Source organism: Pteronotus mesoamericanus, unplaced genomic scaffold (genome assembly GCF_021234165.1).
Source record: "Pteronotus mesoamericanus isolate MK-2021 breed Mesoamerican mustached bat unplaced genomic scaffold, CSHL_Meso_final scaffold_582, whole genome shotgun sequence".
Lineage (NCBI taxonomy): Eukaryota > Metazoa > Chordata > Mammalia > Chiroptera > Mormoopidae > Pteronotus > Pteronotus mesoamericanus.
This window is the reverse complement of record NW_026555323.1, coordinates 2,919,489-2,946,714: the sequence shown is the minus strand read 5'-3', so window position 1 is coordinate 2,946,714 and position 27,226 is coordinate 2,919,489. Positions and strand designations below refer to the sequence as shown.

The window sequence follows — 27,226 nt, the reverse complement described above, 5'->3', positions numbered from 1 at the left end:
CAGCCACAGGAACGTGTTTTCTTCTGAATTTACTAGAATTTCAAAGGAAGACAGGAAAAACTCTCAAGGAACTTCATTTGTGAACGCCCACCCCGCAATGAGAGAAGAAGGGATCCCGTCCCAAGGGAAGAAGCCCAGAGTGTGGGTGGCTGCTGTCCCCTCGCACAGCGGAGCTTCTCGTCAACAGGAAGCACCAAGGACGGAACTCACACGCGTGCGTTTGGCAACCCCCTTTCCTCCCTGGTACAAATTGCCCGCCACCGATGGGTACAGCCCTTTTCTCTTAACTAGTAAGAGACATGCAGGGCGTGGCAAAGTAGGTTTACAGTGAGTAAGCCAAACACAGAGTTTATTCTTGTATTATCATTTATTATTGTATTATTGAATTGTATTAGTACAAGAACGACTGTAAATCTACTTTTGCCACACCCTATATTTTTGGTCAGTTATGTTTCTTTTTGCAAAGGGGTTTGCAAAATAATCTTGGGGATGCCCGGGGTGGGGAGGGCCATGTATTTTCACACCCAGAGGCGTGTCCCCTGGGGCATGGAGAGCCCTGTTGTCGCCGCCAGAAGGAATAAGCTCGGCCACTTTGGAAAACATCAGCTGTGTAAGGCAACAGACGGAAATGCTTCCGAGCGCCTCTCGTGCTACCGCGTAAGAAAAAGTCCACGTTTGCTGGGTATCGAGTAACTTGCTGAGTACTGAGTATTCATTGACGAGGAAAAGGTGTAGGGCCTGAATCCAGGAATGACAAAAAAATTGCGCTCTCCACGAGAAAAGAAAAGACACGTACATGTTCCCGCTTTCCGGGGGGATCTGGACAAATAGCAAAAAGCATGTAAGCTCCAAGTCCCCACAAAGGAGCCCTTCCCCAGCCAGAGTTGCCTTTTGGAGGGGACAACTCCATGACAAGGTCAGGACACAGCATAATGGTTCTGTGGCATCTCCTGAAAATAATAGAAAAATAATTTCCGGAGTACAGTTTCAACTTGGCTTGTGAAGTTTCAACTACGTAACAGAAGGTCACGTAGTGTAAAGCCTTCAGATAGCATACATTAAAAACACCTTTCTTTAACAATATATTATTTAAAAAAATGATATATCTAGGTAATGCATATGCGGAAACGTGAACTAAATTATGGAGGCAACCCCCCCCCCCCCGGGTTTAGAAGCATCTCCCTCGTGGAGACATCTGACCTCCCTGGACGAGGGCGTTTGCCCAGATCAGATGGGAAGGTCGGCCACTCAGCCCGGCCCAGGACGTGCCAGGCGATGAGGCCGGTGACCTTTCTAGAACTGGGACTGGTTTCCCTCTTGTTCTCCAGCGCCTATAACTCACTTCCCCTTCCCTGCTCCACAAAGTGTCCCCACGTCACAGAAGGGTGTCAGGGCACCTCTCGGCCCACCTGTAAACCATGCAGTTTCCACTAGTTCCTGCCCAGCCTGTTAACTAATTTGGTCCAGGGGAGCTCTGACCGGGGACCCGTCTACAGGCGGTTTCTGAGCCACACGGAGGGGACTTTCATGCAGGGGACTCGTGACTCTTAACACAACCGTGCACCCCTCATGCGTTCATCCTGGTTCGAGGGAGGACGGAGCGGGGCCTCTCACACAAGGACACAGCGCTCTGTAGACAAGTGGACCGAATCCTAGGGTGCTCCTAGCCAGGAGCAGCACCCAGGGATGCCCGGTGTATGGAGCCAGCTGGGGCCCGCGGCAAGTCAGGGAGGAGCCCACAATGGGCGGCATTCACGGAGTGGGAGGAGCCTGCGGGGTGGGAGGAGCCCACGGGGTGGGCGTGGCCCACGGGGTGGCCGTGGCTGCTTCTCACGCTGTTACTTATCGCACATTTATAAGACGGGGTTGGAGGGGAGGTGACTTCGAAATTCGTGACCTTGATTTGCTAAGACCTACAAATGACACTGCCCAATTTTGAAGGTTTTCCTTTCGTATTACGACGGATGGATTTTATTCTCAGTTTACCTTAAAGGGAAAAAAGCAGAAACCTGGCAGAGAGCATGAGGAAGATACAATATTTGCACAGCCAGTTTTGGAAATTTCTGGTTGGCTGTTTTACGTTAAAAAAAAAAAGTGTAAAAATAAGCGAGACTTGACTTTATGCCTCCTGGGTTCTGTGTGCGTGTGCGTCGGGCTTTGGGGTGCACAGGTGAGCGCTTTGAGGCAGCGGCTCCAATCTCTAAAGGCTGAGCGGTGTGGCCACAGCGTCTACACACGAAACAGCTCGTCCTAAGGTTTTCGGTGGCGAAACATGGCACAAAGAGTCAGTCCCCAGAGCTACCACAGGCCCTTTGGGGATTTTTAAAAAACTCCCTTTTTTGTGGTTCTGAGTAACAAAAGAAACCCCCGGAACATCAGGGACGTGGGGGTTAGTAATCACCACACACAGAAAGCATCGTTTGGCATGAAAAGTGAAAACTTCCAAAAAATTTCTTAAGAGCCTCTGTTTCTTAACTAATTTTGCTTGATTTCAGGAACCGCTTATGCAAAACGTGAATGAAGTACCGAAACCCCCACGTGCTTTGGAATAATTAAAAAACAAAAAGGAATTACGCACAGGAGATACTCAAATTAGTTTATTATAATTCTTCAAACAAGTAAAAAAAATCCCCTCCCCGTGTGTGTGTGTGTATATATATATAATAATTATTATTATTTTTTGCTGCTCTTTATGTCCGGGGGAAGCATCCTTTCCGGAGGAGAAGCTGGCTCCAGTGAAGAGATGGTCTCCGCCCTGCTGTCCCGGGGGCGCACGCGCAGCGGAGCCGGGCGCTTCCCCCTGTTTCGGGGTGATTCAGGGCTCCCCTAAGGCTCTCACAGGGTTTAAGTTACTCTTTTGCTAGCGAGGGTTTCCCCCCTCTTCTCCGCGTTCCTTGGAAACAAGCGCTCTCCTCAGCGAGGCTGGGTTCGCTCCTCAGTGTCCTCGACCAAGAACCGTGGCCTCCAGAGGTAATCTTGGAAAGAAGAGGCTGCGTATTGCTGCCCGACACAGGGTGGCTAAGGACACATTTTTTTTTTTCCTCAAGAAATGTAGGAGGCACCAAAAAAAGGGACCGCTCAGGGATGGGGCTGCCCCCTCGGTGTGTGACGGGGCCATGGGCTGGGCTGTCCCCAGTACCTGGCTGAACCCGGACGGATGCGGGTGGGGTCGGGGGCAGGCTTCCCTTCGGAAAGAGGCGCAGCCAAGTGTCAAACCAGCCTCGTGGGTCTTTGAACCAAAGGGTCAACGCCTCGCCTCTCTCCGGGGGCACCGCGACCACTTCCTGGGGGCCCTCCGGCGACAGTCCACCGGCGGGAGTGTCTTCAAAGGAGAAGTGTGGCCAGGCTGGCATCTTCGCTCGTATACGGGCAGCTCCGAGTAGTGAGTTCAGAACCTTGCTGTTTGGGCCCAGGGTGTCTTTGGAAAGCGCCTGTCCCCTGAGCTGCCCGGCACCGGGGAAGGTCGCTACACCTCACCGCGCCCTGCGAGGTAGGTTGTCCGGTGCCCAGCCTACCGACGCCCGCGGCTTGGATGGCAGTGTGGGAGGCGCTCGAGCCGGGGGCCTGCGGGAGGAGGCTTTGCGTATGAGATGGAGCCGTGTACGTTCCTAAAGGGCCTCGGTGACCACCGGCGCGTCAGCGGGAGGCCACGTGCCTCCTCTCCTCCGGGGCCCGGGAGGGGTTGCAGGCGGCGCCCACAGCAGGGCGGCCGCCTCAGTCCCAGGCCGCGCGCCTTTGCTTCTGAGTCCTGGGTGGTACCAAGTGCACACGTGTGACCGCTGCATGGAAGAGGTCAGTCGCTGGGTTAGGAAAAAACAAAAAAAGCATGTAAAACACTCCCTTCTAAAAACAAAGGGCTGCAAATTTCTTTATTTCGGAACAAAAATACTCTTGCAATGGCTATGAGTTTCCACGGTACGAGGCAGATGCTAGCTAGCACACCCACTGCCGACAGTATGACTTGTTTCCTATCCGTCTACTACCTGAGTGGCGTCAGTGTAGGTTCAGGCACCAGTAGGAACGTTTGACCAGACACGTACACGGCACTGACACAGGGGTTGCCGGCCTTCCGGGTGACCAGGGCACGTAAAAAAAGACACCGACAGAATGGAAAGCAGTTCTTTCCTGGGCGAGCCGCCAGGCGCGCGCTCAGGGCCGAGCCCCGCGCGCCTCGCGCCGCCGCCGCAGCTCCTCGCGGTAGCAGTAGGAGCAGAAGTGCTCGGTCTCGGCGCGCCCGTAGAACGCGCAGTTCTCGCGCTGGCAGCGCCGCTGCGCCGGGCCCGGCCCGCCGCGGCCACATTCACCGTTCCAGCGCGTGGCCGGCGCGTCGGCGTCGGCAAATTCCAGGCCGTCGCGCGCGGCCCCGAAGCCGTTGGTGTAGGTCTGCGACTTGGGCTCGGCCGCGCCGACCGCCCCCGCCGCGCTCGCCAGGGCCCCGGGCACGGCGCGCGCCAGCGACTCCACCGTGTTGACCGTGCGCAGGGCGGCGGCGCGCGCCGGGCTGTAGCTCTGCGACGACAGCGAGCGGTTCTGCTGCGGGTACGTGGCGCACGGCCGCAGCGCGCCCACGGCCGGGGCGCACGCCTCGTCCCGCGCGCCCGCCGTCTGCACGTGGATGACGCTCTGGCGCGCCGGCGGGCTGCGCCCGGGGGCCGGTCCGCTGGCGCCCGCGCGCCGCGCGCCCCCGCCGCCGGGGCCCGGGGAGGCCGCGCCACCCGCCGCCGCCCGCGCTGCCCTCGTGCCCGCTGTTGGCCCGGGGCTCGGGCGCTCTTTGAACTTGAGCACCAGCTGCGTGGGCGGCCCGGCCGGAGGGCCCGGCGAGGCGCGCTCGGAGCCCGGCGCGCTCTCGGCCTCGGGCCTGCGCGGCGGCCGCTTGGCCGAGGCGGCTGCGGCGGCGGCGGCGGCGGCGGCGGCGGCGGTGGCTGCGTCGCGGCGCCGCTGCTCCTGCTCGGCACTGAAGCGCTCCTGCGCGCTGGTCAGGTAGTAGCCGATCATCTCCTCGTGGAACTGGTGCCGGTGGCTGGTGAGCAGCAGGCCGGCGAAGATGAACTTGCGCTCGCCCTGCATGGCGGCGCGCAGGATGTTGAGGCTCAGCTTCACGTCCGTGCTGTACTTCCAGGAGTCGCCCCGCGGACCGCTGCCCTTGTCCGCCGGCGATGCGCCCACCACCTTGTCCGTGGGCGACGGCGTGGTCTTCTCTGACGGCGACGTGCTCGCGGACGCGCCGGACTCCTCTTTGCTGCCCTTGCGCGACTTGGCCTTCTTGTCCTTGGCGCGCTCGGGCGCGTCGCCGTTCTTGCCGTTGGCGGAGTTGGCGCGGCCCATCTTGCCGTGCACCAGGCCGCCCAAGCCGCCCATGTTTTTCTTCAGCTTGATGCCCAGCGTCTTGCTGAAGCTGCCCAGCTTGTTGGCCACGGAGTCCGCGCGGGTCTTGTCCTTCTCCTTGCGCTGCTTCTCCTTGTCCTTGTCCTTGCCGTTCTTGCCGTTATTGCTGTTGGAATTGCTGCACACCGAGTCGCGGTCCGAGTCCAGGGAGTCGGCCAGAGACTGCACGTCCTCGCCCGCGGAGGCCGTTGGGGACTCCGGCTGTGCCAGAGGGGCCTGTGGGGGGACAGGGAGGGCGGGGCGGGAGGGAGGTCAGAGGTGAGCCGTCCCCACCTGGGACCCGCGAAGACACACCTGCCCCTGCCTGGCGGCGCTCTGCTGGGCTCTCTGGCTGTCTGTCCCAGTCCCGACGGCCTCTTGGGTGGACTCGGGTGGCAGGGAACCTGGACCCCTGTGCTGTGTCCTTCGGGCGAGGTACCCACCCGGCTCTGAGCCCCAGCACCTCTGCGTGCTGGAGAGAGGGTTCCCGGCCCAGGCTCTGGCCTTGCAGCCCTGGCGAGGCCGCTGTCGCCCGTGCAGACGTGGGACCGGGGGCCGGGGACCCAGGTCCCAGGCCAGCCTCTCTGTACCGACAGGGGCCTTCTGGTGAGGGTGATACTTTGTCTGCACCTGTGGGCACCTCTCCTACAAAGGCATCTTTCCTGTGCGCTCCAGGCAGGGCACGGACACCTTGTCCTCGGAATCTTATCCTTAGAGTATTGGAACAAACGTCCTCTCCACCCAGTGATGCCCAGCCACTTGGGGGACCCTGTCACAGACGGGCAGGGTGGGGTGCTAAGTTGAGAAGGATTTTGGAATAGAACCTGGGCTCATCGGGGGAGATGTTACCATTCCATGAAAAGGCCCTGGGCGCGGCTGGGCCGAGCGTCGGGAGGAAGCCTCTCCCCTCTGACCCGGGGGGAGGCCGTGTGGACACAGGGCCCGGACCAGGGCCCAGGAAGGTGAGAACCTGGGAAAGGGGGCGGGAGGGGGCTGAGGGTGGGCGGCACCACCGGCTGCCATTTGCAGGCTCCCTCCCAGGAGAGGCGGGGGATTCTCCCGAAGCATTGCCGGGTGTGGCTGGAACCGGTGCTCCGGGCTCTCCTGGCTCCGGGGGGAGGAGCCAGGGAGAAGGGCCATTACTGCCCACTTTACTTTTGCCCCGCCTCACAAAGGGGATCCGAGAGGGGTGGCCCCCCCCCCGCCCCCCGCAGCCAGGTCCCTGAGAGCGTGGGCGGTGGAGCCAGCCCTCGCCACCGCCCTTGCCATCCTGCCCAGGGCCGGAGGAGCGGGAGGTCTCACTCAGAGGGTAGCAGCTCAGGGGTTCGCTGGGCGAGGGGGCTGTGCTTGGTGCTGGGCAGCGCCCGCTGGGAGCGCGGTTAGCAAGGAGCCCCGCCCAAGGGCTCCCGGGCTGGAAGGGCCGGCGCTGGGTGCCGGGCCGGCGCCGGACGGGGGCGTCACCAGGGCCCCGCAGGGGCCTTACTCGCTGCGGAACAGGGCTGTGTTGTGGCTCAAGAGCCACCTGATTCTGGGTTAGAGCCGCTGCCTTCGCCCCTCCTAGGGGCCAGGAAGGAACATCCACGGGGAAGCGGGTGCTGTGGGCGCCTGATGGGCAGGCGCTGGCTGTCACGTGCGCTATCAGTGACGGGGGAGTCTGTACCTGCCTGTGCAGGTAAAGACTGAAGCGTTGAAAGCACTGGGTCCTGACTCCGCCTTTAACATCAGTCCCGCTTTCTGGCTAAATAAACTGATGTCTGGGCAGGACTGATTATTTAAAAAAATTTTTTTAAACAAATCCCTTTCCCTGGGAATTCACTACTGAGCTGACCAAACATCAGCCAGCGCCTGGCATCTGGAAGCAGCGGAGACGTGGAGGGGTCCCGGGCTGTTCCAGGGACCCCACCCGGCCTATCGTCAACTCCGCCCGGCACAGGCTGTTCCGATCTCCGCGGAGATAGTGTGTGTGCGCTAGGACTTGCCCACGGTTTGTTTTCTGAGCGGGCGTGTGCATCCCTCTCCTGGGGAAAATAGGGGGCAGACACGCCCTGGCAGGAGTGTGCATCCGTGGGCCCCGGGGTTTCGCGCGCCAGAGCCTCGGGAGTGGGCAGCGCGCAGGGCTGGGCCCAGGGGCAGCCTCGCGGGTGGGACCCCAGCAGCCCGCGGTTGCGGTCGCATTCCCAGCCCGCGGCGCCAGGCTCACCCGGGTCTCCGAGGGGATCCGGATCCACGTCACATTCATGTAGCTGTGCAGGAGGTTCAGCTTGGCTTCCAGCGACAGGATCAGGCTGGCGAGAGAAGACGCCGGTGAAACCCCCGCCCGCGCACGCGCCTGGACAGCTGCCCAGGGAGGGGGCGCGGGGGCGGGGCAGGGCTTACTGGGCCAGCCGGGCGTGGTCCTTGTCGTCTTTCCCCCACTCCCAGTCCTTCCCGGGGTCCACCGCGAAGTGCAGGGGCAGCAACTTGTGCTCCGAGTCCGTCAGGGGGATCACGGCTGGAAGAGAAGAGGGCGTCGCGCTGCCAGGGTGCCCACGGTGATCCCCCGAGCGCCCGCAGGGGGAGCGGGGGTCAGGCGCTCCAAGCCCAGGTGCCTCCGTGGTAAGGAGAGCCACGGGGACCCGCGCAACCTCTGCGCCGCGGGGGCGTCAGGCTCGCAGGACGCCAGCGCCAGCCCCCTGGCTTTGCCAGGGAACCCCACGCGGCCTGCCATTAACCCCATGCCCCCGCGGCGCAGGCTGTTCCGATCTCCGCTGAGATAGCTCCTGTGTTGTGACTTGCCCACGACTTGTTTTCTGGGTGGGCATGTTACTCCTCTCCCGGGGAGGATCGGGAACTAAAAGCACCCCCGGCGGGCGGGTGCGCGCCTGCAGGCAGAACCGCAGGTGCCGCTACCGACGGGGATTTCGCGGTTTAAGGCGCGTCGGAAGCGGAGCTGGAGAGGCGGTGGAGGATTGGGGTCTGTCCGCGGACAGGAAGGGCTGCTGCTGTTGCTGCTGTTTCCGAGGAAAGACCCAGGGGGGCTCGGCACGCTGTGCGCGGCCACCGGCAGGTCAAGGTGGCCTGGTGCCGCCCGCCTCTCGCTTCCCGGGGAGGCTCCCGGGCTGCCTGCGCCTGTCCCGTGCGCGTTCACTCACGGCTGTCAGCGCAGCGAGCCGCGGGGGCGGCCACCCACGGGGGGCTCGGGGCCGCCTGCAGGGAGCTCACCTGCCGTGTCCGGGCAGGATGAGCCGGCGACAAACACCTCCCCGCGTGTCAGGGAGCGAGAGGCGCCCTGCACGGTGAACAGCCGGCTGTGGGAGGCTGGCTGGGGAGGGGACTTGGGCGGACGTGACAGGCAGGTGGGTGGAGACTGCAGTGAAGAGAGACGGGGCTGGGGTGTGTGTGACTGATTCATCACGAACCCCCCTGAGCAGCGGCACTGAAGCTGGGGGAGCGCTGGCTCCCCGGAAAGGCTGGGGCGGAGCGGCGTGTGCAGCTTGGCCTGGGATCTGCTGGCAGCTTCCGAGCAGCTGCGGGACCCAGCGAGGGCCGCTCCCTGGCCACACGGCCACTCCCGTTGACGAGGAGCGGAGAGCGGGACCAGGGGCAGGAAGGGAGGGGGCCAGACCCCCGCCGCGGCCCCCCCTGAGCAGCACGCCAGGCGCTTGGGGCCAGGCCACCTGCTGCGCTCGCTGGAGCGGGCTTCCTGGCTCCACGTGTGCCTGCGGGGGGGGGGGCAGCGCTGTAGGGGGCCTGCCGGTCCAAGCGCTGCGGGGGGTGGGGGGGCGGGGGCACCTGTGGGCGCCCTCACGCGGTGCAGCCGGGTCGCGCTGTGCGGGGGGTCCTCTGTCAGGGCCCTCGCTCTGCTGTCCCATCCTCCTGGGAAGCAGATGTGACCACTGCCCCTCACAGAAGGGAAGGGGTCTGGCACCGCTGGTCCTGGGCCGGGGCTCCCGAACGCAGGCTTCCTCTTGCCCCTGCCCCGGCCGCCAGGCACCTGGCGCCTCCCGCAGGCTGCGTTCCTCACCAGGAGCCTGGCCGGTCCAGGAGCCCCTACGCACCATTCCTGTCCTGGGCCTGCCTCCTCCTCCTCCTCCTCCCCACTCCCGTCCCTCGGGTGCTGGCCCCGAGCCAGCTGCCACGCCCCTTCCCAGGATTCAGGGCCGGGGTGCAAGGGCAAGAACAAAAGGCAAGTAAACAGAAGCGGAGTCTGAACACCCTTCCGTGCCCGTCAGGTCGACTCAACGCTGCCCTCCAGCGGCGCTGAGGAGGAACTGGGAGCGCAGGTCACCCCGCCCGCGCATCGCCCACGAAAGGGAAGCCGAGCTGCGCCCGGGTCTTCCCTGTTCCGGCGGCACCGCGCTCCGGCTGGGAGGCCGGCGGCTCAGCCTGCCTTGATGTAGCCGCCACGCGCGGCCGCCCTCCCCGGGCTGGGCTGCAGCTGGGTCTGGACTGGCCAGGAGGCCGGTCCTGTGGCTCCACGCGTCGCCACGTCAACGGGGGGAGGTTGGCCTGGCTTCCCATCGGCAGGCGGCATAGGGGCCACAGAGGGTCCCTTCCTGGGCCCTTCCTAGGGCGGCTCAGCTCCCCGGAATCCTTGGCCAAGGTCCCATGCCAGCCACCCCGCCCCCCCGCCCACGCGGCCAGACCAGTGGCCGGGAAAAGGTTCCAACGACTGCACCATAAGCAAGCACCCCTCGCGGTTCTTCAAAGCAGGCAGATCTGGAAATGGCTGTCCTAGAACAGTAATCTGCCTGAAGCCGTTTCTGCGGGTGCACCCTGGGCAATCGGGGCCTGGCTGTCCAGCCCCCTCCCCGGGGGAGAGGCGGCAGCCCCCCGCGCTGAGGACGGAAGAAGTGCCCGCGTGCCCCGTGGGACGTGGTTGGGGGCGGGCGGCCTCCCCTGCGCCCGCATCGTGTGCCTGCTGAGGACGGCAGGAGTGGGCTCCTGCTGACTCCCCGCGTCGAGAAGGTGAACCCCTCGGCCTCCCTCCAAGGGCTCCTGGGCAGCCCCCCCGCCGATCAGAAGATGGGAGTCGCCCGAAGGGGTCGGGCTCTGACAGCCTAGTGGGGCCTGGCCGTCGCTCAGCCTGCGTGTTAGGGTGGGGGAGGCCAGGTGCCGGGTGGGGCCAGCAGGAGAGACCCCCCGGGCTACCTGCAGGCGTCTTCCCCTCAGAGGGTGCAGCTATGGGCCGTGCTGAGGGCTGGGTCTCAGGGCCAGAGGACCCAGCGCACGGCTGGACACACCGGGAAGGCCTCCAGAACAGCCCTCCCCGCTCTCAACAGCGGCTGTGGGTGCCTCTGCCTCTCCTCACACCCCTACTCTTCCCCATCGCAACCCCGACCTCCCTGCTAGAGGTGAGGCAGTGGCTCGCCCTCTGCTGGCAAAGCTCAGGAACAGCAAGTGCCTTTCCAAATGTGATTGCAAACTTTTCAGGGTTTTTTTTTAAAGTTAAGTATCATTGGTGTACTTAACCAACTACAGTTATGTTATATTTAGTTGGTACAATATAACCAATCATATGTTGGTTATATTAATTTCATTTTTTTTTAGAGAGGGAGAGACAGAGAGACAGAGAGAAGCATCAATGTGAAAGGGAAACCTCGCTCACTTGTTGCAGATCAAACCTGCAACCCAGGCACGTGCCCTAAGTGGATATCGAACCTGGGACCTTTCGGTTTACGGGACGATGCTCTAACCAACTGAGCCACACTGCCCAGGGATTTTTTTTTTTTTTCTCTTGGAAAGGTTCCTATTTTTTAACCTGGAAATATATAGGCACCATCTGAAACTAGTCTGGACATATTTCAAGCACTCATTTTCCACAAAAGAGTGGAGGTTTCTGCTCGGGAGGGGAAGGGCTGAGAGGGCACCGAACTATTGTTACAACAACCAGTAGCAGCCAGGCAACCGGCCCGTTGGCGCGTCCCCTGTGACCCCAGAGCGCTGACGTCGCCGGGCTGCCAGACCGCACGCGAAGGGAAGGGGCACCTCCGAAGAGCGGCGGACATGACCTCACTCGGGGCAGGCTCGGCGGGATGCCAGTGAGAACTCAGCTCAAATTGTTCCCAAACCAGCAAAGAAAGAGCGTAGCCCAGGGAGAGAACATAGAACCGGACAGCCTGCCACCAGGGGAAACGCTGATGGTTAATTTTAAGTGTCAACTTGCCTGGCCTAAGGGATGCCCAGGTGGCTGGTTGCCTGGAGGGACCATCCCGGGATGGTCACTTTATAATTAAGGGGCGAGGCCCTTGAGCATGTCAAATGAGAGGCGGCCCCATGGGGGCACTGGGCAGGCAGGAAGGAAAGGGGCAGAAGAGAGGACGGGGAGGGGCGAGGGGAGCAAGGAAGAGGGGCCCGGCACCCAGGGAGGTGGGGGCAGCGCTGGGAGGTCACAGGGCACCACGCGGTGAGGAAGCGGCAGCGCCGAGGCCTCTCTGGGCCCCAGGCGCCTCCCTGCAGCGCCTGCAACACCCCCTCGGCAGCCCAGCACTCGCTCAGGCCCGTCTGCCCCTGGACACCAGCCTCCGGGCGTCACGCGCAGCCTCTAAATCTCTGTTCTGAATTGTAACAGTTGCCCCCTCCTGAAAGGAGCTCATGCCAGCCTGGGGCGCGCGCTCTGCCTGGTACATGCAGGGTGGCTTGGTGGGGTTGCCTGTGCCCCCCTCAAGGGGGTAAGGACCCCCCTGCCGACCCAAGCAGGGACGCTGACATCTTTGGGTTCCTCAGACCCGGATGCAGCAGGTGTTTAAGACATAGTCACTGAGCCCATCCTTGCCCCCGCCCCCCGCGAACACTGTTATTTTCAGTGACGACATTTACGCACATCCATGGTAGCACAGCTATGCACAACTCGTCGCTGCCGAGGGCGCGTGCGCAGGGCGTGCTTCCACCCCACACCCCCCTCCCCCAGCCCCGGGGAGGCCCCCCCGCCCCCGCCCCCGCCCCCGCCCCCGCGCTGCGCCCTGCGGCGTCCACCCTGCCCCCGCGCAGCGCCCGCCTCAGGCAGCGGGCCTACCTTGTTCTCTTTGCTGGTCTCTCTGCTCCATGGACACCAGGGCAGAGAAGTGCGCTTGATCGTAGGCGAGAACCAGAGGCGAGCAGTGGCACCGGTTGGGAGGCACCTCCAGGGGCAGGTAGATCCCGCCGAACGGGATCGGCGCGAAGGCTGCGGACACAAACATGGGCGAGGGCGCGTGGAGCCGGCGGAGACGCTGTGGCGAGGGCTGGGGCGGGGGCCGCGCAGAGAGGCCGCAGACGCGAGAGCCAGGGGCGCAGGATCGGCCGCAGCCCTCCCGCCCTTTCCGCCGGCCCTGCCGCCGGCTGCCCGCTCTCTGAGTCCCTTTTTTCTCTCTAACACAGTCGCCTGAAGAGGGGCAGGAGGGGCCGGGACAGGCCGAGGGGACGCCACGCTGCTTCCGCCTGTGTCCCGCTGAGCACACTCACCTTCCCCGCCCGAGTCCCTCAGCATCGTGTCTGCCACGACCACGATGGGCCTCCTCAGGATGTGGGCCAGCACGAAGACGTGGAACTCCTCCAGGCTCTCGTACACGGGGTCCTCGGGGTTGTCCGCGCTGCGGATGGGGCAGAGCAAGGGGGCGCGGTCACTGGGCTGGTTGGAAGGGGGGGGGGGGTTGGAGACGGGACACCTCCCTCCGAGCGGACACCTAGGGACCCTGGCCAGCAAGGGCCCCCCGGGGCCCCCTGCCTCCCATGCCCCCCCGCTGATGATAAACGCACAGGTGCCCAGTCTGGGTGGGTGGTCTCAGGGGAGGAGGTCCTGCTGGGGGCGAGGCAGCCCACGGGGAGTGCGCGGGCCCTGGGGGCCGCTCGCTGGGGCAACGCTCGGGACGCAGCAGGGGCCAGAGGGAGGGAGTGTTCCCTTTGACTCTAGCACTTCGGCCTCCTCCCACTGGCTGGCACTGTGAGCCCCGGCGCATCAGGCAGGCGGGTGGGGCCTCTTCCAAACGCGCTCCCGGGAGAGGGTGGTGAGAAGGCTGCCTGGACCTCAGTCCTCAAGCCGGAGGGCAGGAAGGGACTGGACATCTGCCCCCGGCCTCTGCGGCTGTCCCCAGCCCGCGCCCTTGTATCGAGTCCCAGGCTCGGGGGAAGAGCAGGCCCCACGAACTGCTGCCGTCATGATGCTGCGACGTGTGGGCCGAAGGCTGTGGCCTTGATGTCCCCCAACAAGCAGGCACCCAAAGGGGAGGAAACATCGAGAGGCGAGAGGGAGCCCGTGCTCCCAGTCCAACGGGGCCTCTGTGCATCCGCGGTGCTGGCCCGGGTGGTGCCTGGGCTTTCTCCTGGGTGCCCTCAGGTGAGGGACACCCGGAATGAACGGACCAATAGAGGTCCCTGAGGACTGAGGACTCGGGTGAGAGGCAGCTGTGGCCCTGTCTGAGGGTGCAGGGCGGGGTGACGTGGGGACACGGCCCTGCACACACGGCCCACGGCCAAGGACTTGAATTCCTTTGGAACAAAGTCCGGCCAGCCAGGCCACACAGCTCAGTGGCGCTCCACGGGCACCCGTCCTTTCTGGGGGCTCGCCGGTGTCAGAATCCACGGTGGATTCTGTGGTTGGCTGTGACTTCCTATGGGGGCCGCAACTTGGACCTCAGCTTCAAAAAGTACGACCAGCCCGGGCCGGGGGGCTCAGTGGGTTAGAGCGTTGTCCCGATGCACCCAGGTTGCAGGTTCGATCCCCGGTCAGGGCACACACAGGAATAACCCAATGAACGCATCAGTAAGTGGAACAACAAAGCGATGTTTCTTTCTGTCTCCATGTCTCTCTCTTTGCCCCTCCTCTTAAAATCAATAAAATAAAAATTTAAAAAAGTCCAACCCGAAGGCCCCGTGGCCGCCCTCTGGCTGCACCCGTCCCACACGGGAACATTCCGGCTGAGTCTGCAGAAACGAGCGTTGCCCGCCCCTCTGCCACGGCACTGCCTCTTTGCCAGGGACACGCGTGGCGCGCCCGGGGCTCACCCGGGAGACGCTGGGCTCGCCGCATGAGCCTTTGCTCTCACGGTGCCTTCTCGATGCCAGACATGAGATATTTAGTTGGGAAAAACCTGAAACTTGGCAGCCTGCGGTGTCAGAGCCCAGTGAGTGGGAAGGGCCACGGCTGTCCCCGGGCACCCTCCCCGCCGCCGCCTGCAACGTCGTGTGACGAGGGCCAGGGAACACGGTGGGCGCAGGCCTGTGACAGGCATGTGGGGCTGGGCACCGCCCCCCCCCAACAAGGGTCTAGAAGGTGTCCGGAACCTGCCCACGGCCCTCCCCTGCGCCCTCGAGTCGAATCTACCACCTGGAGGCGGGACTTTCTCCGCCCCCCGGTCTCAGGGTCTAGGTGCCCCCCAACACCCCTCCCAAGGGGCCGGGCCGGCACTTACCCCCCGCCCGTGCCGCTGTTCTTGCTGAAGTGCGTGCGCGGCTCGCTGGAGGCCAGCTTCAGCAGCTCCGTCCACTCCCGCTCCCACTCCTCCTCGGTGTACACCAGCCCTGACTGGCACAGGGGGCCGGGGTCAGGCTCGGGGCACGCGGGGTCAGGCACCGGCGGCCTCCGCGCCCTCCCCGGCCAAGTCAGCCCGGGCACCGACTGTCTCCATGGGCTATGGACGATATTTTTCAGGACGCTCAGTCTCTGATTTCAATGCTGTTGGGCGTGCACCCAGCACCGAGCATCATTCCCAGGGGGCGACCGTGAGGCGTCTGAAGGACTTCGTCACACGGCCGGCAGACCCTCCTTCCGGGGCGGCCATGTGCCTGCGTCCACGCAGGCAGGACGTCTGGGCCTCTGACTGTGAGCACACATGGTTGGGGCCGTGGGCTGGGCCAGCGCCTCCCTGTGGCTGTGCCCGACCCCCATGCCGCCCCCAGCAGGGACGTGACACAGGCGGCCTTTGGGAGGGGAGGTGGTGGGTTTTCCCAGTCGGGCTCGGGGTCACCGCGCCGGGGGCTGAGCTCCTCCGCCTGACCTCACAGACGGACGTGGCCTTGGGGCAGGGCCCCGGACTCGCCGCGGCTGGAGGGGTCCCCGGTCAGGGCGCGGCCGCAGGCACCCACCTCCTTGTTCTGCTGTGTCTGCTGCCACCTCCACCGCCGCTTCAGGGCCTCTCTCTCAGCCCCCGTCCTCATCATGGTGTAGAGAGCTTTCCGCAAGACCAGGTCCCGGTCGTGGAAGCCCCACATCCCTGCAGCGGGGAGCGGAGATGGGACTGAGCCGGGGCGGGGGGGAGGGCAGGCAGGAAGCAGCTCAAGCTGCCGAGCTGTACCGGCGGGCCTCCCGCGCCTGCAAGCGCAAAGCGAGCTCACCGGTCGCTGCAGGTCTCACGACCAGCCAGCAGCCGCCCTCTGCTCTTGGCCTGGTGTTTCCTGGCCACATAAGCAGGTTCACGAAGGCGCACGCCCCCTTCTGAGCAAAACAATAGCAAGTGACCTCGGGCGATGCCCTCCGGGGCCCTGGGCGAGCCACTCTCGGTCCCTCAGATTGGCTTTAAGGGGTCTAATGTTCACCGCACAAGTCTTGGGCTTCAGACAGACAGCCTGTGGGGACAAGCGGATGGCCTGTCTCACGGAGGACCCCAAGTTCGGGTCTTAGTCAGACCTCGGCTTCATGAGGGTCGGCCAGCAGCCCCCACGCATCTCAGTCCCCCGAGGAGTAGGGCGGACGCCACCGTCCACTGCGGGCCGGGAGGAGGGGGCGATGGCGCAAGCCAGGCAAGGCCACAGTGGCGTGTGGCCCCCGGGCTGCTGGTGGGGACAGAGCCTCTGCTCGCTACGGTTTCCGAAGGAGAAAGGCACCTGCCTTCCCGAGACCCTGCAGCGAGGCTGCGGGTGGGCACAGATGGGACATTTCTCGTTTATGTTCTTCTCCCAGGTTTTAAACGGAACAAAGTGAAACGTGTCCCGTAATGGGAGGAGACAGTCATACATTATGATGAACTATCACGTGTCTTTGAAGAGTAAGCATGGAAAAGTCACAATAGAGTTCTAAGGGGAAGATGTTGGATTCCAAGCTGTAACACAGTGAGATCATAGCTCTACTGGGGGGGAAAAAAAAGACTAAAAGGCAATATGCCAACACACTAAAAGTAGCCATTGCTGTAGGAGTGTTGATTTTTGTGTGTGTTTTTTTTCCACGATGAATGTGGAATCCTTTTGTGATGGCAACAGATAGATAGAAATGGAAATTGTAAAAAAAAAAAACAACAAAAAAACCCCACCTCCTCTAGGAAGTCCTCTTGGATTTCTCTAGTCATCATTGCTATTCCCCATCCCTGCAGCTCCACCCAGGCCTCCTTCTATCATGGCAGGTCTTTTCTCCTGTGTTTTCTATGTCCGCCCCCTCCCCCAAGCCTGCCAAGTACTTGAGGAGGAGAGCTGGCATTGCTGGGAGCTCTTCCCCATGACAGTGACGCCTGTGGTTCTATTTAGCACACGTCTGTCCTTTCCCGATGCACAGAGCAGGCCTGGGACACCGCCACCCTCTGTGCCATGAAGCTTACCCAGCGAGGCCGCGTGTAAAAGGCAGTTCCCATCCCCCGTCGTGGCCAAAGGAAGAAGCCGCTTACAGCTCGTGCACACGGCGGACCACCAGTTCAGGCGACCTGGAACGGGAGGTCACTTTGGAACAGGGTTCCACAGCCGGCGGGACCACTGTGTGTTTGCAAAGTTAGCATAGGCGTCAGCGGCTGACTTTCTGGGGGGTGTTTGAGAACCTCGGTGGGAAGCGGGAGCATTATGGCTACTTTTTCTTAAAAAAAAAATGTAGGTTTTCTTGTCTTTCCAAGATACCAGATGGTCAAATCCTCCCATCAATTAGCGAGAGGATTAAACAACACCAAAGCCTTCTCTCCGTGAAGCTGGGGACGTACTTTACACAAAATGTAAAACTTCTGTTGTGTAATTTCCTTCAACACAGTTTCTCTTCCTGAGAGTTATTTTTTTCCTTGAATCATCCTTCTTTGTTGGTGCCTACGTACCTTTGAAAGTATGGTTTATGTTTCATTTCATACAGCCAGACCATTATAGCTACGTAGGTAGAGCTGGGTTAAATTGCATTAACATGTCTTGCGACTGCCGTTTCCAGGAAGATAGACATATTTTTCCTTATTCTTTCAACTATGCACAACTAAAACTCTTGGACATTATGTCTAAAAGGATATAGGAGACTGAACAGGGGCGCGAGGTCCTCCTGGCCTGGAATCTCAGAACCTGAGCGATATATTGGCGGCAGGCTTCCTGGAATTTCTTTTCTTTCTTCTTTTTCTTTTAAAAGATTTTATTTATTTATTTGTAGGGAGAAGGGAAGGGAGGGAGAAAGAGAGGGAGAGAAACATCGATGTCAGAGACAGACGCCCATTGGTGGCCTCTCGGTGCCCCAACCGGGGACCTGGCCTGCAACCCAGGCACGTGCCGTTTCCTCCTTTCCCCCGTTCCTCCCAGAAAACCAGAAGAAAGGCCCCGAGAACCTGTGATGTGGGGAATTGGAAGTGGGGATCCCGCTCCCTTCCACATACAGTTAAGACTCTTAAAAACTATAGGATTAGAAATAATTTTCCTACTGGCAAAGAAACTGAGAGGGAAACTGGTCTCTTCTAAGTTGGGCTTAGCAGAGGAATAACAACCAAAACCACGTTCTGCCAGAGCCCACACCGGTGTGGCTCAGAGGACTGGGCATCATCCTGCAAAGTGAAGGGTCTCCAGTTCGATTCCCGGTCAGGGCACATGCCTGGGTTGCAGGTTCGGTCCCGGATCGGGTCATGTGTGAGAGGCAACTGATCAATGTTTCTCTCTCACATCGATGTTCTCTCCCTCTCTTTCTCCCTCCCTTCCCCCTTCTCTCCAAAAACAAATAAATAAAATATTAAAAAACAAATCCTACCAGAAATGTTGTAACTATTGACGTGGCTCTGATTTGAGCTAATATTGGTTTGTGGCTTAGGACCTGGAAACCAAGAAATTAACATAAAAATTGTTATCGGGTGGTGATTTCCCCTGAGAATCTGGACTTAAAAAAAAATCCATCTCTCTCAACATAGCTGAGAAGACCCTCAACGCAGGCCACACAAGATCCCCACAGGTAACACCCTGCTCACAACCCACAGTTACGAACCCAACTGGAATCAAGCCGCTGTGAGTCGGAGCCATAAACACCAAGCCAGCTGCTCACAGAGACCTATGAACTCGAGGGTAGAAACTGTCTGCTAGACATGATAAGCAGGCATGTTTAAAATGTTTCAAATGCCCAGAGCGGGGTGCCCGGGGAAGCAGCTCCTCTCTGGGACGGTGGTCGTTCGAGCTCCCCGCCCAGCAGCATCGCTGAGAAACCGAGAAACGACATGGGAACGGGTGCCGTGACTATTAAAAAACTGAACAGAAACCTGAGCTCCCGCCAAGGAGAAAATGAGACAGACCCCACGAAGGGAGGCTGGTGGGCTCCCGGGGGGAGGAGCTCTTAGTCATCTGGCCTTTTCTTCTGATTCATGCATGATGACGGGACCAGTTAGCTTGAGCTTTGTAACATATGGTTACTGCACAGCTTAAAATAAGATGTCATTTTGCCCATCACCCACGAAGGCACTCAGAGGGAAGAGAAAACAAAACGTGACCAGTCTCTACGAGAAAGACGAGGGGCTCCTTGCTCTAAAGGTGGTCCTTTTGGGGAGACCACACCCGCCCAGGGCCACGGGACCCCCTTCCCCGGGCACCCCGGGCCTCGTGTGTGTCTCTGTGTGTCCCCCGCCCCCACCACGGGATTGTGACGCTTGGCTCCAGATGCCTCATCCCCGGTCCTTGACGTCACCCAGAGCTGTGCCGGGGGCTGGTGGGAGGGCCCACGATGAACTCGTGCCTCCCTGGGGTCACCTCACGTTGCGCAGGGTGCACCAGAACCCCAGCCTCGCATGCTCCGCAGGTCAGCCACTTTGTAACTGCCCCCAGGACCTCAGACTATGCCTGCCCTTTCTGGCCCCTCCACCGCCCCCCACACCTGCCCTGGTCCAGGGGTCTGCATCTCGGCACCTCCACTGACCCGCATGCGAAGGGGACGTTCTTGGGGTCGTGCCTGGCTCTTCTGCCCTCCCCGTGTCCCCCATCCCAGCAGCATGTCTTATCTGTCCACCTTCAGAACAGACGCTGCTTTGTCATCTGCCTGCTTCTGGTCACTTCCACTGCTACCGCACAACCCTGGCCGCCCACTCCTCTTTGGCATAAAGCAGCTGCCTGCTGCCTGCTCTTTCCGCTTCATCCCTTGCTGCCCAGCAGAGCAGCCAGAACTCGCATCACGTGTGAATGCAAACTCCACGCTGCCCTGCTCATCACGTGCCTCCCTGGGCCCCTGGCTGCTACTCAGCTGCCTTCTCCCAGTCCCCCAGCCCTCAGGGCATCAGCTCCTGTGCCCCGCCTTCCTCGAACAAGCCCCGCCTTCGAACCTGAGCCCCTCTGCCAGGCGGCTCTTTCCGGGTGGTTCCCATTTGCCCTGCACATGGGTGCGCCACCCCTCCCCACCTGTTCCGCACCCACAGGGCGGCCTGCACAGGCCGCAGGAACGGCCGGTCTGCTCTCCGCGCCTTTGCTGGCGTCCCTCCACCTTGCCCCTTCCTCGGCCAACAGCCCCCTCGCGGAATCGCCTCATCCCCCTCGTTTTCTGCCCAACCAGGGCTGCCCGGGAAGGATGGGACGGCCGCCAAGGTCGAGAGCACAGCACCCCGTGGACCCTCCTCTCTGGTCTCGTGCACCGTCCAGAGCGCCGGCGATGCCAGCTGTGCCTGCGCGCCGCCCGCCCGCGCCGGGGCAGCGCCTGCCGGCTGAGGCTCTCACGCCCCCTCGCTCCCCGGGCTCCGCCAGAGGCTCCCCGTCTGCGCGCCACGTGCGTGCGCTGACAGCCCCCGAGGCCGGCTGGGCCCCCCAGGGGATGCTCCGTGGCCTCAGAACAAGGGCACAGTCCTCCATGTGTGTGTCCGAGAAGCCCCCCGTCCCCCACATGTGATTTCGTCAGGATTTATAATGCAAACGACTCTGGTGAGACAGGCGTTGTCTCTGTCTCAGGATGGACCTCCGTCCTCTTTAGACATTGGTTTTCTGCAAATTATTTAATGCAAAGGAGACAGGCTGGGCTCGCTGCCTGAAGCCCTTCCTCATCAGGAGGTCAGAGGAGACCTTGAGGAGGAGGAGGCTGAAGGCACGTTTGTTTCCTCGACCTGGAGGCTGGGGAGGCGGGGGAGGGCGAGCGATTCTTAGCTACGCACGGCGCGCCGGTGGGCCGTTTAACGCTCAGGGAGCTCCACGGGGCCGGGCCCGTCTTCCCATTTCCGGGGACGGGCAACCGCGGCTCGGGAGGTCACAGGACGTGCGCGAGTCCGCAGGTCGCGGTAGGTCCCCTCTTCTCCTCAGAGCCCACGACCTGTGTTATTTTTGTTGGGCGCCCCCTGGGGGTTGGAAAAGGAGGGAGCTCGGCGGAGCTGCGCAGGGTTCTCCTTGGGCGGGTGCACGGTGGGGAGGGGATGGGCCTGGCCAGGCTGGATTTAGGAAGGAAGCGAGAATTCAGGAGACCTCAGCCTTGCGCCGTCACGGACCCCTCCGTCCAGCGCTGGCAGCGCCGGGCTGGGGCAGCGCCTGGCTTCGGAGCAGGCGGCTGGGTTCCCCATCCAGAGTCCCACCGGGAAGCCTCGCTGGGTCCCTAAGCCTTGGCCCATGGGCCCGGGGGTGGGGGGGCAACTCACCCGCCTGCTCCAGGGCCACCATGGTGGCCTGCTCGATCAGGTCCCGCTCGATGAAGCTCCGGAAGTCCTCGCTGTACACGCTCAGGTCGGGCAGCTGGAACGTGTAGATGGGCATCTCCAGGGGGAACTGCTCGCTGCTGCACTCGCCCGCCACGTGCGACCGGGCCAGGGAGACGATGGCGGAGCTGGCGTGGGAGATGCCCCGGGAGAGGCGCTTTTCTGCAGGGCGGGGGGAGACAGAGATTCCAGCCCAGCTGGACGACATGAGGCTGAGCGGACGGGCGCAAAGGCGGCGTCTACTCATGGCGGGTTCGGGCGCAGCAGGAGATGGACGGAGTTCACTGTGCAAGTACTAAGGCTCTTAACTTACTTCAGGTGCTGTGGTTATATGTTTACAAGACTTAAGCGATCTGAAAGGCCTGCATAAGGGAATCAATGCTACTAGTACTAATAAGAAAATTTGTGTAATGGCTAGATGAAAGATAAAGATGCAGAAAATAAGTCACTTTTCTCGATGCCGAAAGTCTTAACAGGGTCTGAATAAATGGAGAGGCGCAGGTAAAAGTCCTGGATGGGAGCGCAGTATTACAACATGCCAATTATTCCTAAAATAAAATAAAAATCCGATCCAATTCCAATCAGGGTTCTAATTCTAAGGCTCCTAGGGCAGAACGGATATCCGAAAACAGGAGAAGATTTGTGGAAGAGAATAGCAGTAGAGGAACTTGGCCTAAGCCGAGAGAAATGCTGTAGGAAACCACTTCAGCGATGTATATAACGAGATGGGTGCTGCACAGATCGGCGGAGCCCAGAAAGAGATCCGGGCGGATTTGGGAATTTGTTGCTCCCCTTACTGATGCATTCAGCGGCTGATTTGTGTATGCGCCCTGACCAGGGATCAAACCCACAGCCTCGGTGTGTGGGGACAACACTCTAACCCACTGAGCTACCCGGCCAGCGCTCCTTTTTGGCAATTTAATATATAGCCAAATTGGCATTTTAATTCGGTGGGAAAAGCTATCCTTATTCAATAAACATGCTAGAGTGACTCTCTCGATCCAGAAGAAGCAAAAGTAGATCCTGAGCCACTATTTATAAAAATTGCAAATCCGTTAAAAGACCTAGGGGCAAAATTGAAAAACAAAGAGGGGAAAACAGGTCCGTAATTTTGCATCCCAGGAGACGTGCAACGGCGAGAGCAGACACCCACCAGCCCTGAATGCAGAGGGAGGCAAACATTGTGTGCTGCAGAATAGCCTGCGAACAAAGTCATGAAGCAGACGACACAGCTGGGATGTATGCACACACACACGCGCGCGCGCGATGAACTCTAGGCTGAATTGTGTGGTATACACAGTAAAATGAGACTTGCAGTTGGGGAAGGACAAACACCACATGATCTCACTTCTATGTGGAATGTAATGAACAAAATAAACCAACCAGCAAGACAGAAACAGAGGCGTGGACACATGGAGCAGACTGGCAGCTGTCGGAAGGGAGGGGGAGGGGGGCTGGTGGAAAGAAAGTGAGGGACTTGCCAAAGAACATACACGCATGACCCACAGACGTGGGCAACGCCATGCGGATGGCCTGAGGGCGTGGGGGGCGTTGCTGAGTGGGTGGGGGACACGGGGCGAAACATTGGGACAACTCTGAAGGCATAGTCAATAAAATATAATTTAAAAAATAGAATGAGGCTTGAATGCTACAAATGGATAAGAAAAATGCAAACACATCTGTAGGAGAATGAACAAACTTTGTGCCATGCACGTGGCAGAAGGAGAAATTCAAGTGGCTGGCGAGCAAACAACCAGATGAAAGTTAAAACAACATGCTCTTTTCCCCTCCTCGGCGTGGAAAAGTGGCATAAAACCATCGCGAGGACCAGAAGGAAGGGCGACGCCCAGGTTCACACGTGGTGAGCAGAACCGTGTTTGGGAAGGGGTTCCTCAAGAGATTAGATGGCGAATACATGCGTTGGCAAAGCCAACCCTCGTTGGGAATCCTGCTCTGTGGAAAGAAAAGCACCGGTGTGCAAGACAACAGGGGGAAAGTTTATTTTAGCATCACTGGTAGCGTCCAAAGCAAACAGCCACTACAAAAGCCCAGAAAAAGACAGAATAACCATTCCTACGGCGGGGGAGGCGGGGGGAGGTTAAAAATTACTGTAGGCACAAATGGTAATAAAAAATACCATAAAAATAAATTAAAAAAAAATTAGGGGACACTGTGGAATAAACTATGTGGAGAACAGGCCCATGATTTATGGGCCGATGAAAGGAGCAATTTGCAAAGTGTAGCGCGCATCTGCCTCTGGGGTGTTTGCATTGGAACAAACAGCGAGAGGAGGGAGGCCGACTGGGACTTGTCGCTGGTCAGGACTCCCGTGGGACTGGGGGGTGCGGAAAAGAAGCCAGTTTTCTTTCTGTCTCTTTGCATTGGGCCCTTTGTTACAATAAGCAGATCTTACTTTAGGACTGGAGAGGAGAATGGAGCCCGCGAGCGCAAGGGAAGACGAATGTCGAGGTTGAAGAGATGTGGAGACTATGTGACTTGGGGACGAATTGAAGGAACTTGAGACGTCGGGCCTGTGGAACCCGGGACTCAGGGAGGACTCATCCCATCCCCCCGGCCTGACTGCTTTTCCTGATTTTCCAGGGACACGCAGTGGGGCTGGACTCCCCGCCTCGGGGAGGCCGCTGTTCGCAGCCCCAGCCCCTGCAAACCCCTGCGCCCTGCCCAGGACCCCGTGCCGGCCCCGCCCCCGCCGGCACCTGGGGCGGTGTCCTCCTGCCTCCGCAGGCAGGGCCGCTGCGCCTTGGGCCCGGGCCGCGGCGCCTCCCGCTCCGGCTGCTTGGGGCTCCGGCCTTCGTTGAGCGCATGCGGTAGGTGGGCTGTGTGCGCCTGGCGCAGCTGCTCATAGTCGCTCAGAGCGGCGGTCAGGTCCCAGTTTTTGCCTGTGGACAAGGAATGACGAGAGATGGCAACGCTGAGGCACGCGTGGTGGGCTCGCTGGAGAAAATAACCGCGCAAAGAAGGGTTTCTCGCCAGCATTTAACCGACGAACTTGGTCCTCGAAGGGACACGGCGACCTCAGGCATAGCCTCAAAGCATAGAATTTCACAACCACCTCTGTTGTGCACCCGAAATATGCAATTATATCCAATCCATAGCCTTTAGATGAATACATGCGCACACGCACACACACAAACACCAACATATGATGTTCCTATCACACCTTTTTCAGAAATCAAGTTGTAGAGCCTATTCCAGGGAGGACCGAAACGTGAAGCAAAAAAGTGAATAAAAAGAATTCCCCAATTTGGCTCAGGATTTTCTGTTTTCTTTTGTGCTCAACATGGGAAAACCAGACCCTTGGGAGGGACTCTGTGGGGTGGCCACAGCCGGAGGCGGACTTCAGGGCTCAGGCGTGGCACTGGGTCGGGGGCTGGGCCCACGCGCTCTGCCCCGGAGGCAGGGCCGTGGCCAGCGCTGACGCAGAGTCTTCGAAGCCCCGGGGGAGCGACCGCAGCGGCTGGAGCTCCTGACTTCTCCTGGGAGGGACGGGTCGCCCCACCCTGCCCCTGATTCAACGAGGCATTGCGCCCTTTTCGAAGACAAAAAATTCAACCCCTTGCTTTGATTTGGAAGAGCAGATAAAATCATACCCTGTCCTAGTTAGCTCTGACTGGCAGGTATTAACAATACTGACTAATTACAGGCTCAATTACTTTGTTCACATGATGGAGTGAGGCTTTGGATGTGTGAAATAACATCTGAAGAGCTTCCTGTAGGGTCTATCCATTTTTTTCTACTTTTTTTCTAGGGCAGGCTGGATACTATCAATTATGATACTTACTTTATAGCACGGCATCATTTACAATTTAATCGTATTTTTTACTGGAGTATGCACAACACCCGCAGCCTGTAACACACGCCCATAGGCCTCCACCCAGTCAATTCATGCCCCATCCGGAGCCTCCGTCCCACGCGGACCCGGGCTCTGCTCTTGGACCACACTCTGGTCGATGGCAGCAGTAGGGGTTTGCTCGGCACGCAAGGTGGGGGGCCCCTCCACGCTCCTCCGCCCTGGGCGGCGACACCCAGCCGACAACACCAAGGCTTCTGCTTATGTGCGAGTTCTTAACGTGCGCCCCGCTTTCCTGCCTCCTCAAACGCTTCTAAAGATGGACTTCAGTGCGCACGGTGACTTTTTGCTTCGAAAGGGCCTAGCTGTATGGGAGTCCGGCCACACAGAGGGGCTCCCCGCAGGGCCGCTCTGCTCCAGGCCATCGTCCTGCCGGTTCACTTCAGGCCGTGTTCCTGGGTGCGCAGGGCGGGGAGCCCGGGAGGAACGCGCGCGTCAGGGCAGTGAGGTGGACGAGCCTGAAAAAGGAGGACACGGGGTCGCCCACGTGGAGACCCCCCCCCCTCCCCGGGGAAAGAGTCTGCGCTGGAGGTGGGGGGCCCTTCCAGGGAGGAAGCATTTAATTTCAAGCAGCCAAGATGGAAGAGCCTTGTGAATAAGACCAATAAAATGGCCCGTGTTGGCGGCCGGGGCTGCCGTCTTCCCCAACGGAGAGGAGAGGGCGATGAGGCCTATGCTGCATTGCTCAGCGCGCCGGAAGGACACCCGCCCCACATGTCCTGCCGGGTCTCTGAGCGTTTCAAGAGCGTTGGCATGCACTCAGCTCTCTGACGAGGAACATGTCCTGAGAGGGGCCAGGCCAGAGGAGGTGGCCTGGAAGTGTGATCCTGCGTGGGATTTTTTTTGGGCCATTTTATCTCAAATATCTCTAGTCCAATGGAAGCCTGTCCCTCATGGGGACAGGACAGTGGGCAGAGTGGCCAGTGGGTTCATTTCAGGATTGCTAGACCCGCTGACAAGCTCGTTCCAACACTGGCCCGAGGCCCTCTGATGGTCTTCCCTCACTCCTCTGCTGAGGATCCACAGTCACCAGGCCACTTTCCTGTTGCCCACTCGGGAATGCGGGACTTGCCCACAGCAGCCCTGTAGTCACATGATGCTGACTGGGGTCCAGCAGAGACTCTCCTGGCAATCAGATGGCATGTGCTCTGGTCTGAGTATCCGATGTCCCTGGATCTCGGGGAAAGGAGACTCTGGTATATCCAGGCTTGGGACACTTTTGGTTCTCATTTTAATGAACAGAAGAACCATTCTGGGGCCCACCTCCCTTTCCAGGGTCCCTAAGTCCTGGGTCAGCGACGGCAATTGGGCTGCGCCCTGGCAGAAGCCCTCAGCTCCTCTCGCCTCGCCCAGCACGTGTGATTTCTGGGCGCCCGCCCTGCGTAATTCCCCGCCGGCGCCGGTGGCCTTGCTGCGGGCGCGCCCCAGGACCTGCTGCGGGGCCGAGCTGCAGTTTTTACTCCACACTTTCTTGCCTCAGCTGTCTCCACCCCCACGTCTTGGGTGTACATACTCTTTGGGCATTACTGCAATTATCCAAGTCAGCAGCTGCTGCTCCCAAGTCACGGGAGAGCTCCCAAAGGCCGAATGTCAACGTTAATGGAATTACCTGTCAGTGTGACTGGCAAGGGGTTGGGAGCTGTCGCCTGGGTGAGGGGACCAAGAGCGCACACCGCACACAGATTTCCAGACCGTGCGTGCCCGACACCCAGGGACGCGGCTGAGGAAGAGGACGCATTTCCCCACAAACGTCTCTAAGTGCTGTCGTTCTCAAATGATCAAATCGACTGTTAAAAATACAGACATTTTAACCTACATGATAAAAAAATATATATATACATATAATCAAACACAGTTGCCATCATTTTCCTTAATTTTTGCCAATTCCACAAAATTATGAAAGATTACACTAGGCGCATGTGAGAGGTTAATTTTCAGTTAATTTTTTCCTAAATGCAATCTGGCTGCTTTGCCCAAGGATTTTTTCCTCCCACTTGGGTAGCCACAAAACAGAGGCACGGGCTCACCGAAGGATATCTTGTTAGAGCGGCAAGGACTGAAATTCAGTGATTACAAAAGGACGAGAGCTGCTTTCTCTTTAAAGAGGGAGCTGACATTTTATAAGCAACTCACATGTGTTTGGCCTCCCACTCAACAATCTTTCTAAGCCCTGGCCGGGTGGCTCAGCTGGCTGGAGCGTTGTCCCGCACACCAAAATGTTGCAGGTTCGATC

General features: G+C 60.0%; 1 protein-coding gene across 1 annotated transcript in view; it reads right to left on the bottom strand.

Annotated features, from left to right (window-relative positions):
* Positions 1 to 4,149: 4,149 nt before the first annotated feature.
* OTUD7A (OTU deubiquitinase 7A) overlaps positions 4,150 to 27,226 on the bottom strand; it is a 90,741-nt gene continuing 67,664 nt past the window's right edge. The window contains exons 5-14 of the mRNA XM_054561970.1: positions 23,840 to 24,022; positions 21,066 to 21,284; positions 16,848 to 16,949; positions 15,406 to 15,533; positions 14,733 to 14,845; positions 12,787 to 12,914; positions 12,359 to 12,508; positions 7,741 to 7,855; positions 7,565 to 7,649; positions 4,150 to 5,601 (exon numbers count right to left, since the gene is read on the bottom strand). Of these exons, the coding sequence (XP_054417945.1) occupies positions 4,150 to 5,601; positions 7,565 to 7,649; positions 7,741 to 7,855; positions 12,359 to 12,508; positions 12,787 to 12,914; positions 14,733 to 14,845; positions 15,406 to 15,533; positions 16,848 to 16,949; positions 21,066 to 21,284; positions 23,840 to 24,022 (2,675 nt within the window). The remainder of the gene's footprint in view (positions 5,602 to 7,564; positions 7,650 to 7,740; positions 7,856 to 12,358; positions 12,509 to 12,786; positions 12,915 to 14,732; positions 14,846 to 15,405; positions 15,534 to 16,847; positions 16,950 to 21,065; positions 21,285 to 23,839; positions 24,023 to 27,226) is intronic.